Source organism: Carassius gibelio, chromosome B3, assembly GCF_023724105.1.
Source record: "Carassius gibelio isolate Cgi1373 ecotype wild population from Czech Republic chromosome B3, carGib1.2-hapl.c, whole genome shotgun sequence".
NCBI lineage: Eukaryota > Metazoa > Chordata > Actinopteri > Cypriniformes > Cyprinidae > Carassius > Carassius gibelio.
In genome coordinates, this window is record NC_068398.1 from 4,188,242 (window position 1) to 4,200,652 (window position 12,411).

General features: G+C 36.2%; 1 protein-coding gene across 1 annotated transcript in view; it reads right to left on the reverse strand.

Moving 5' to 3' along the window:
• Window positions 1-249: 249 nt before the first annotated feature.
• LOC127952595 (contactin-3-like) overlaps window positions 250-12,411 on the reverse strand; it is a 271,167-nt gene continuing 259,005 nt past the window's right edge. Inside the window, exons 4-10 of the mRNA XM_052551235.1 lie at window positions 7,949-7,987; window positions 3,344-3,421; window positions 3,013-3,072; window positions 1,396-1,482; window positions 1,176-1,204; window positions 664-732; window positions 250-528 (exon numbers count right to left, since the gene is read on the reverse strand). Of these exons, the coding sequence (XP_052407195.1) occupies window positions 688-732; window positions 1,176-1,204; window positions 1,396-1,482; window positions 3,013-3,072; window positions 3,344-3,421; window positions 7,949-7,987 (338 nt within the window). The 3' untranslated portion in view covers window positions 250-528; window positions 664-687. The remainder of the gene's footprint in view (window positions 529-663; window positions 733-1,175; window positions 1,205-1,395; window positions 1,483-3,012; window positions 3,073-3,343; window positions 3,422-7,948; window positions 7,988-12,411) is intronic.

Genomic DNA, 12,411 nt, shown 5'->3' on the forward strand with positions numbered 1-12,411 from the left:
TCAGTAAAGCCGGTTCTCTAATCAGCGGTTAATTCCATCAGGTGCTTGATTTCACATAGAGCAGCTGTTACTACACAGAGCTGTTGTTAATAGAGAAGATGCGCAAATCCACGTTCATTTTCAGCGTTTATTGGCGCATCTTCTCAGTTAACAACGGCTCTGTGTAGTAACAGCTGCTCTATGTGAAATCAAGCACCTGATGAAATTTACCGCTGATTAGAGAACCGGCTTTACTGACGAGATGCGCATTAACGATTGGCCGAATAAACTGACCAGAATCAGCAATAACTACTAATAAATCAGGGCTGGTTTCTTAATGTGAAAGACACTGCTATTATTATAATGGCACTGAATGAAATCATCAGGAGTCACGGTTCATATTCCTCTAGTCGTGTGGTTTCTGTATAATTATTTGTCTGATTTGTGATGGTTCTTGTTCACAGAGGCATAAAGTTGACTGCAGTTTTCCTGAGCTCCAGCTTTTGTTCCTCTGATGGAAGCGTAAGTCACTTTATCATCACAGCGAACCTGAATCAACATCACAGTCTCTGTTTCAACCCACAGTTATTACAGAATGAGGTTTGAGCTCAATTCAAGACAGATTAATATAAGAATAAAACTAATACAGGTCATGTTGAGGAAGATCAAGAAGTGTTTGCTCACCTTGTCCTTTGTGGATATGTTTTATTACTGCGCGCAATAAATAATATAAGTCACATCATCTGTCTGCTCCTAAACACGAGTGAAAATACATCAGATCAAGCTGTTAAAGCTCATCCATCACTACTGTGTGAAGAAGACTCATTATTTTACTGCTAATGTTTAGCTCAAATATCTGTAAAAACTTCAGGTTCAGTGAAAATCTACATGAGATTATGATGAACGATCTAGTGACAGGAAAATGACCACAGCAACTGTCAAATACACACAAATATTAAAATATACATGAATTACTGAAGATGAATCATATTGTTCACTGTGATCAGGACGAATGGAAATGTTGATTGTGTCATTGTTTCCTTTATATTTCTTTCTATCTGTGAGCTTTAGAGCAGAAACAGTAGAAATACACTAACTTGTGCTGATCTAATGTGAGTAATAAGAGTGTGATATTTCAGAGTCAGTCTTCTGTGGAGCTTATGGTTATTAATAAATCATAGATCAACAAAACTCACCACAGAGTCATCAGTCTCTCTTCTGACATCTGAAAAATAATGAAATGAGAACAGTTATGATCAAACTGTCTCTAATGAAGATGACAATCGGTTTCTAAAAGAGTCTAGAAGAATTCTAGTGCTGGAATAGAAACATTATTTCTGTTAACTCTATGATTTCTCATAACTTCTTCAAAACTTTGCCTGCTGTTACAGAATATGAGAAACTGTAAAAACTCACCGGCTCTTTTTTTACGAATCAGCCAAAGAATCAGAGCAGGAAGAAGAAGAGCGACCGAAACACCGACAACAATCACAATCACAATCACTGAGAGAGAGACGATAGAGAGACACGACTGTATTACTGTGTTTCACCAAATATAGAGAAGTAACAGACTACCAATAAAATGATAAATGACACATTTAACAGCATGCAGTACTTATTGTGATTTTATGGTGAGTTTATTACAGCTGTGTTTTTCTCTGAGCTGCTGTCACTTCATGGTTCAGTAGATATAAATTCTACATTATCTGAGAGCTTACAGTAAAAATAGTTAATTAAAATGTATTAAACAGCTGGTCGAGCAACACTGTGAACACTGCATTAATAGTACCATGTTATTAATAATGACCTTCTCTACGGTCACTTTCACTACAGTTAGGGTGACCATTCGTGTCATTTTTACAGGACAGGTCCTTGCCAGGATTTCTATATTGCATTATATTTCCAGGTTTTTCTCTGTTTGCGCTCCACAGATCGATCGTTGTACGACATCTATGCACCGTGAGAGCTATAGAAAGCAGACGGCTCTGTTCGAATCGCTTTCGCTGTACTTTGATTTCATTCACGATCTGTGCAGCGCTGCTTTAAGATATACACACACACCTCATATCACTGATCTATAATAGAGAAATTCTTGCTAGTCTTGTAAATGAAAAGCAGCAATCTGTTTCTGGATATATTATGTGTCAGGTAAATTCACCCATTAACCACACGGACCCTTTAAACCCATGTGAATTTCAAGTTAAGCTTTTATTATTTTTTTTTTAAAATATACTTTTTAAACATTTATTTGACACTTGAGTAACATTTTAATTTCAGATTAGATTAAGACTTTTTGTGGCACTTCAAGAAGTTTCAAATATTTAAATTGCAGCCATACTTACAGTAAATCTACAGAAGAACAAATGTTTCAGCTGAGAAAGTAATGCTGGTTTCTGTTCTACTAATAATCAAGCTGGTGTCTGATATACAGTGTTGCTATGGACACCGGTGAATATTAGGGGATATCTGATGGCTGAATGCTACAATTGACCAATCAGAATCAAGTTTTTTAGAGAGTTGTTTATACGAACTGAAAGTTATAGAAAGGATTGTTTAAGATCGTGGGTGAGAGTGACATCTCTTTCATATTTAATAAAGTTACTTTTCACATAACAGTATTAGTTTTCATATTTAAAGATTGTAGATGAAGTACAAGAGAATGAAATTATAAAATGAATATATAAATTACAAATGAAGCATGTCTTGAGTTAAAGTTTGAGTTAAAGAGGACTTGATACATTTACTGTAGATTTTAGTGTGATTCTATTGTGAATTCAGTGTGATTTTACTGTAATTTCAGTGTCTGAAACGAAGATAGTGATACTAGTATGATTCTAGAGTGAATTCAGTGTGATCCTTGTGTGACTATAGTGGGAATTCAGTGTGATTCTAATGTGAATTCAGTGTCTGAAATGAATATAGTTATTCTAGTGTGAATTCAGTGTGATTCTAGTGTGAATTCGGTGTCTGGAATGAAGATAGTGGTTCTAGTGTGAATTCAGAGTCTGAAACGAGGAGGATGTACAAACATACCTTTCCAAGTGATTGGTGCGGTGTCTTGACTCAGTGTTGTTTCTGTAGTTGAAGTTACAACTATTAAAACATGATGGAAAATAGAGATATCATACATTTGTGCATGAAGACAGCATTAAGACATTTCTTTAACACAGTGCTGTAATCCAGAAGTTTATATCAGTTATGCTGCTGAAAGCTGTTCATATTAACATGGAATGACTTTAATAAATGCTCACTCTATGAGTTTAAACATTTAAACATCTGACCCTCAATTCTATCATTGACATACAATGAAAAATGTTTACATCAGCTTTTATATGGGGATAATAATACAGAACGGCATCCATACCCTGTTGATCAGTAAATCCAGATGTGTGTGCAGCTGCAGTCCTCTCAAAGTTTGGGGTGTTTAATGGTTTCTGATTTTCTGTACAAATAAAGGATGCATTTTTAGTTCACATACACCACATTTTGGAAAAAAAAAAAAAAAACATTTCATGGTTTAGACCACTACTATTTCACAATGTCAATATCTATGAAACTGTCAGAGAGTCAAACTGATCTCTGAAAGTTTTCTCTAATCTTCATTTGTTTGAAAAGAGTGTTTCCCAGAACAGACCATGTGTCCAATGATAAATGTCAAGGCCTTTAACATTTAAAGTCTTTTTTTTTTCTGTAAAGCTGTTATCTTAGGGGATCAGGAGTTAAATAGTGGATCTTATAGAGCTGATGTATCTGATGTCTCAAACCGTTATTCATTATCTCAGTCAGTTATCATTATTAGACAATTAATGCACTCAGAAACAATGAAACATTATAAAATAAAGATAATTGTGAACAATTCACATATCAGGCTATACAAAAATCCCCCGTGAACTCTATGGGTGCCGCCATCTTGCCTACCGCCATTACTGTGTGCCTGTGAAGTGTGACGGTGTGACACTTGCCAGTGACCTCTAATGACATTTCAATGAAAGTGGATCCTGCTCATTACAGAAAATGTCTGGTGAAAGGGAAGAGTGGGTAGATGATGTCAGGCAGTGGCCAAAACTAACTGATAAAGGTAATTTATTGACAACATAATGTAATAATGTTAAAAAATGTCATGCAATTAAGAAGTGTTTTAATTGATAACAACAATAAAAACCGAATGGTGTCATTACTAGCTGTGTTGCTAATATGTTCACAAGCTTCACAAGTTTCAAATAACTATTAAGCAATCCTTACAAATATTCTTGTTTGTCATAACCCGACCGACCCTGTCCATTTAGGACCGACCCAGTTAATAATTTTTCCCCTTTTAGTCGAACCAACTTGCCGATTGTAATTGCGTTAAGACCCACAGATTTCTTTTTACTCTTCAAACAACTAATACAAATGCAATAAAATGTGAAGCACATGCATTTTCACATGCTCTCAAGCCACACATCCATTTTCTCCGCTCGACCAGGAAATCTGTGTAATCCGTATGGCCGTAAACATGGGCAGTCAATGTGCAACAAAGGTTCGTTAATTTCACAAATGGTTTCATTCCAGGACTGTAGTTTTGTGCTGTTGTTAAAACAGCCAAACACATAACACATAACATCTTCTCGGCTTCACTGGACAGCATACGTAACATTACTAAAAAACAATAAATAAAAATAAGTTTTCGTACAGCTAAAATCTGCTACAGCCACCTACAGGACCAACACGCTACTTCTGCTACTACCTAAGCAGCAAGGCACGAAGTAATGACGGCGCTGCTTTACTTCCTTGTTTCGCCGGATTTGTGTATATCTAAAAAAATGATTTTGCCTATGACACAGACTGCATGTTTTATTTTGGATATAGTGGTCAAACATGAAAAACATATTTTCCACATTTCCAGGAAAAAAAAAATGTGAATTTGTTTGTTTTACAAGCATATTCTAGTAAAATCATGTCAGTGATTTAGTTATGTAACCCATTCAAATAATTGAGTTGATGGAAGATTTGTGTCAATATTTCTGATTATTGAGAATTTATTTTTTCATGTATGTATTTTTCTTGCTTAATGCATAGTATGTTCAGGCATGTAAAGTATATTTATTTTTTGTATACATGTATTTAATTTTTGCGAAACAGAATTAACTATTAAAACAGTGTCGATGGATGCTGACGTCACTTACATGCAGCTTGTGGTGAGCGCGATATGAGCCGCATTTCAGCTGCTGCTTAATCTTTCTGATTTCATTTCTTCTTTTAATGTAACGTATGCCTGAAATGTTTTGTTGCATCAGTGATCATTGGATGCTGTGTGTGCTTGTTGAGATCTGACTGTTTGACCGCGTCGTGGTCAATTTGGATTCGTGCCAAGAGGGGAGAAATTAGTTGGATTTCACTACAGATGGTTCATTCATAAGGAAACATTCTGTGTTTCCCGAGTTCACGCTTACATATAATAAGCTGAGGTATGGTATGTGTGTTAGTGATGTGTCGTTCTTGAACGATTCGTTCATTTTAAATGAATCTTTGATGTGACTCGGTAAGAACGAGTCGTCTCGGGGGGTGATTCGTTCATGCTCAATATTCTATAGGTTCTGTTCCGCTAGTAATCGGGGGGGGCAGGGTTTCATATTTTATTGAAGCACCCCTGGGCGCCACCATTGGCTAATGGACCCCCACCTGCTGTTAGCATTCAATTGACTCGCATTCATTTTGGCGTCACTTTGACAGTGAATAACTTTACATCTGAGGCATTTTAAAGACTGCATTTATTATTTCTAAAGAAACACGAAAATGTATAAAAGGCTGCATTACCTTGTATCTTACGTTATGGTCCCGTAGAAGCAGTTTTTTGTAAAAGAAAATAGGCTAACGATTGCGTCATAACCAGCCACTCTCTGTTGCACAGTAAAGAAATTACCAAATGGACCGGAGGAGAAGCTCGCAGGCAATCTTTTACTGTCTATGAGGCTATCAGGGGGACGTGGAGGCATAAAGTCAAGGGAGAAGCCCATGGAGAGTCCATAAAAGACACGGGACAAAATTGTTCAACAACGTCTGGAAGATTCGGTGGGTGATTCAGATTTCTCTTGGATCAGCGATTAGAAGAATTACAGGGTGCTCATGTGACCTCTACGTCATCAAGTTCAGTTTGAGTCTGAGCAGTACGCTCGACCCCCAGGAAGTGCGTACTTCTAATTGACTTCACTTGTCTATTTATGTTGAATTCAATGGGGTCGCTGTGTCCATTTCTATTACTGTCTATGGTAGTAATTCACCTGTGCCAGTCAATGCAGTCTGAGCCGGAAAGAGAATTGATTTGTTCATCTTTCTGGTCTTCAGGTTGTTCGTTCTTTTGTCACATGATGTGACATCATTGGCTAGAGTAATTACAACCTTCCTTACAAATGGGTGCATAGTACTTATTATTTTCTATTATAATTATTGGTTATGCTTTAAATTTTGTCCATATGACTATATTTTTGTTGTTGTTGTTGTTGTTTTTTTAAAGTGGATTATAATCTTCAAAAATGATCTTGTTGTATGATTTATGTCTTTTGAGTTCACCCTTCAAATTAGACTATAGAACTGTAGTGTTACTTGTTTAGGATTCAAAATGTTATTTGCTTTTAATTTGTCATTATGTCCTTTTTGAGCAATCTTCTTGTACATATAATAGGAAAAGCAATTATTATACCAGCAAACCCAAAATTAGATTAAAAATGAACAAACTAGGCTATAAATACTTTGTATTGTAGGCTTGGATTATTGTATTATTATATAGCCTAGTGTTTATTTACTGATAGACAGTCAAAAATACAAATTAATCAATATTTTATTTATAACAGGGTTTTATTTATTTATAAAATAATAACACACCACAGATCATGAAGAAACAGTAACAATAACACAGTGACAGAAATGTCAGAAATAGCGTATGGGTCTGTCTCGTGATTAAGGAACGACTCGACCCGAAAGACTCATGAGATGAACTGATCAATTCTCTTTCCGGCTCGGACTGCATTGGTTTAGCGTATTGGGCTGTCACGTGATTTAGACATGACTCGACCCGAAGACTTGTCAGACAAGAGATGAAGTGAGCTAATCGCAGACTGAAGACCCAGGTTAACAATGAATTAATATTTTCTGTATCTTATAGCATTTTAGTTTTGTATTGTTTGTAGTGTGATCAATGTTTGCGTAAGTACTAGATGTGTTGGGGAAGTAACATGTAACATTTTAATTACATTTTGCTAAAATGAACGAAATGAACCAAATGACTCAAAAAAAAAAAGATTAGTTCATTTTGCTGAACGTGACTCAAAAGTCCGACTTCCAACTTCCCATCACTACAAGTGACTTTGTGCGACCCACCTTGTTCCATTCTGTGACCCACAGTTTGAAAAGCCCTGGACTAACGTATCGCCTGTTTCACACATACTCCGTCTGCGTTAACAATCGCTGCACTGCTGCAGACGCACCGCTCCTTGAACGCACTGATGGACTGCAACCGCGTGCGATGTCCCTCGAGTCCTCCAGCTCTAGTTAATACTGAATGTTTAACATTATATTTGTTGCATAAATATTTTAAGTAGACAACCTTAATCTCTAATAACTCCATTCTGCTGTCTGTTGTTCTGTTGTCTGAATATGGCACTTATCACATGCTGTGATTTATCGGGGCTTTTAGGAGCTCGGTATTGAGCCAGATACCAATGTGCATCCCTAGAAAATATGCAGCTAATAGAGCACATTTACTGACAAATAAAACACTGTTTATCATCGCAGTGATGTTAACACACTCTCATAAACTAACCACTCGCTCGACTCTTCAGAACAAAACTCTGTGTAAAGACCAAAATATCTCAACTTTAAACAGGTCTTTCCTTTATTTAAACATCTCTTTCAGTTTCAGTTGAAGTGATAACATGTATTTGTTAACCTGGACAATAGAGGATTCAGTAGAACTGTGTATTTTTGACTGTACCTGGTGTAGAAGTCTCTGCTGTTGTTGAATCAGCTCGAGCTGAAAGATGAATGTTAGTTCAGATGCACCAGAATACAGAAGATGTTAATTAGTTAACACACAATAACAGATAACTAATATTATCTATCATTATATTAGCACATCTAAGACTCTTCTACATCTGATCATGAGATTGTTTTCTCACCTGAGATCTTGACAGTGTATGAGACTGAGGTTGATGAGATTGTTTTCTCACATTTTCATCACCCTAACTGATATTATTCATTTTGAATTAGAAAATTATTCAATTTTTCTTTTATAATATTTAAGTTAAAAAAATAATAATTTTTCAGCTATTTTGAAAGCCCTAGTGTAAATCCCAAATATCTCAACTTTATACACTAACAGGTCTTTCATTTGAAACTTTATTTAAACAAGTGATAACATGTATTTGTTAACATAGACAATAAAGGATTCAATAGAACTGTGTATTTGTTTACTGTACCTGATGTAGAAGTAGTTGTTGTTGATGTTATGTGGACTGAAGTCTCTGCTGTTTCTGAATCAGCTCGAGCTGAAAGATGAATGTTAGGTCAGATGCATCAGAATACAGAAGATGTTCATTAGATAACACACAAGATAACTAACATTATCTATCATTATATTAGCACATCTAAGACTCTTCTACATCTGATCATGAGATTGTTTTCTCACCTGAGATCTTGACAGTGTACGAGACTGAGGTCTTGAGTTGATCTCTCTGAGTAACTTCACATCTCCACTCTCTGTTTTCATCTTCATTCAGGATTGTTGTAGTCAGATAGCTGATACAGTAATCTGATGAGAATGATATCTGATATCTGGAGTCTGAGTTTGTCAGTTTAACACCAGCCTGATTCACCCAGAACAGATCAATTCGTTCAGAACGGATCAAATCATCACAAGAGACTTGAGCAGATGATGAATATGAATACAACTGACAGGAGAGAGTCAGAGAGAGACCTGCACTGATCTCAGTCTGTGACGGTGATGAAGAGACTGAAACACCGAATAACACACACATCACACACTCTTCAATCATCACGAGAAGTTTAAATGCAGAAATTCCTCTTTTTCACACTGATTACATAATCATAAAATTACCATGAAGAACATGCAGAAAAACACGAGCATCAGTTCCTTGTTGTTGTCCATTCACATATTGTCTGCAGATGTAAGATCCACAATCTTCTTCTGTGACGCTCTTGATGTTCAGAGAGCAGTCAGACTCCAGACTCAGTCTCTCATGTTTCTCTCTGTCTGTCCTCTTTCTCCCTCCAGTGATCAGTTCAACTGTTCCTGAATAACTGAATCTGTTATAGTTCCATGTAGTTGATTTACAGTCAGGAAGAGCATTATTACAGGGCAGACGGACATCTTCACCAGAACTGATGAACACATGAGCATCATCCACTCCACTGAGACCTGAAACACAAGAACACATGAGTGATTATTATACTATATATTAATAAATGAAAGCATAAACACACTAGCATTAAAAGATTCAGATCACGCAGTCTTTTTCCTCATTTAAACAGTCAGTTCACCCAAAAATTAAAATAAGCCCGTGTTTAACTCACCCTCGAGACATCCTCGGTGTGTTTGACTTTCTTCTAATTTTCACTTTTAGGTGAATTAACCCTTTAATGCAAACAAACTCTCCAGAATAACCTATTTATATTATTAAAATGTGAAGTTACATGAGATGTATTAAAATGTAATTTATTCCTGTGTATTTTCAGCATCATTTCTCCAGTCTTTAGTGTTAAATGATCCTTCAGAAATCATTATAATATGCTGCTGGATTATTATTGATGCTCAGTTATTAATAATGGTTCAGTGGTAAAAGTTTCTGCTGCTTAATATTTCCTGGACACATTTTTTTTATGATTATTTGATGAATATAATGTTCGAAAGAACAGCATTTATTTGACATATAATGTTTTGTAACATTATAAATGTTTTTACTTTCAATTGAATAGCTATTTGCAGAATAAAAGCATTAATTTATATCAAACACACACCAAACATTTGAATGGTTGTATAGTTCATGTTTTATTTCTCAAATGTTCAAGTCTCAGTGACAGAACTTTTTGTAAGGTTTAGGCAAACTACAGCAGAACAAGAATAACTACAGAAATAAATAAGGAAGGGGTAGAGAGAAAGATCAGTCCCAGCAGACACAAGTGACACTTATCAGCCATCTTCTCTTTCTGTCAGTCTTCCTCTTCATTATATTCTCTCAACTCTTTCTCTAAATACTCTCAGCTCTTCCTGTGTGTGTTCACTTCCTCTGATCTTTTTACAGTTTTTCTCGATTGCTCAAACACATTTGCCCACTCTGACATCACATTTTCAAAACAGTTAACACACAGGATAAAACTGAAGCTCAGTGGCCAAAATGACATTAAAAACATGCAACATAAGCAAATATTTCCATCAAACACCACAACTTGTGGTCAAAATTTAATTTATTATTTCAATCAATCATTACACATTGGACAACAAAATACAGCCATCAATATTAAATATGATACTTTACAAACTCAAATGGTTACATTATATACTGTGATGCAAACCATTCATTCACAAGGCGAGAGTGGTGGAAAGCCACATTGTCCCAAATTATGACATACAGAGTCACGTCAGGCCTCAACAGCCCTCTCTCTTCGGGTGGAATCAGTAATTCTTTCAAAGCATCAAGAAATGAGACGAGGCGGTCTGTATTGTATGTGGCAATAGTTGGTACAGTATGTGGCAAAGGACTCCATCACTGGAGATGGCAGCACACATGGGGATATAGTCACCCCTCTGAACTGGCACTGTGACCAATGATGTTCCTCCTCGTCACCTCACTTTTCAGAGGTTGAGGCTTCATCAACAAAAATTAATTTGTGATGTGCCCCTTCAGCTTCAAGCTCCATTATTCTCTATTCATCATTAACTATGGCAAACAAGGTATTACAATAAAAAATCTGTATCTGCACAAACTGGAATCGTGGCTCCTTTACAATGTCAGGGTTTCTTTTTGAACTCTGTTCAGCTGTTCAGACATGGTTTCGTTTAAGGACTCGATCTATAGTTGTCAAACTCACACTGTTTATATTTCTAAATGCTCCCTGATCTTCAATCACTGCTGTCTGGATTTGACGCAGTCTGATTGCATTGTTTGTCACTACCATATCTACAATGGCAGACTCCTGTTCAATACTAAATATCTTTCCTCTGCCACCAGTGTGTGGTAATGTGTGGATTCTATAGAGTAAAAGCAAAAACCATGTCAAAATTGACATTACTGTATGACAGTCACATAAACGGGATAAACGGGATACAGTTTGTTCTGCTAACAGGGCAATACAGTAAAGCTGAAATACACAGTGGTATACATTACAGTAACACTGTGAATGACCTGTTCTCATTCCCAAAAAGCCCGACACTAGATGCCACAGTGCTCCGACTCAGAATGGGATGGACCCTTTGTCCAGCCTTTCTAAAGGACAAGCCATGATTGATGACATGGTCAATAAATGTTGCCCGAATTTCATTTGACAAACTCCTCTTCTCTGCCATGGCCTCTTACTCTCCTTCCGTGCCTCTGGCCTCTTTCATCCATGCTTGCAAATAGCAACACAGAGGTGGCATCTTTTACAGATGGATGAGGACTGATTGCTGATTGAAGAGTTTTATAATTTAAGAGATTTATAATTATGCAAGTACTCTCTATCGGCTGTGAATAGATTTTTTTCTTTTGTTCAACACAGTGAATCCAACAGAGGTTAGGGTCTTTCAATGAGATCTGTGGTAACTGTTTTGACAAAGGGTGTGAAAAATATGTGAAACAAAAAAAAGTGTATAAACATTTGCAAGAGAAGACTTCTGCTGAGCTAATAATGTGATAATGAAGATCAAGCAGATACCAGTTTCATTAAGTGTGTCTTAATCATGCTAAAGCTGCTGTTTACTGACATGATGTCAGTGTGTGATGGAGAAGAGCTGCTTCACATTGTGTGAAATGTGTCAGAACTGAATATTGTTAACTTCATTTGATCTATACACAATCTAAATACATTACTGATGCTTTCACTTCTTTCAGTCGATTCCTGCAGGCCATTCAATTCTAGAAATAATATCATTTAGTTATTAGTGATAAAACTGGGCTGTTACTGAAAATGTTTCCACTATCCACGACTCACATGTTGAAAATGAATACAAAAAAAATTTAACTGCTTGCGTACATTTTCAAAACTTTGCCTCTTTTTTTCTCTAAACTTTACACACAAATCCAAGAAATGACCACACATAAACTGCAAAATGCCTCACATCTCTCACAAAACAAAGTACTGCAATCAAAATACAACAAACACACCTCAAAAGCAAACATTTGTCTCATGTTTTGTCTTATGTTGCAAACACCTTTGCCATAATATTATATTTTTGGATTTATC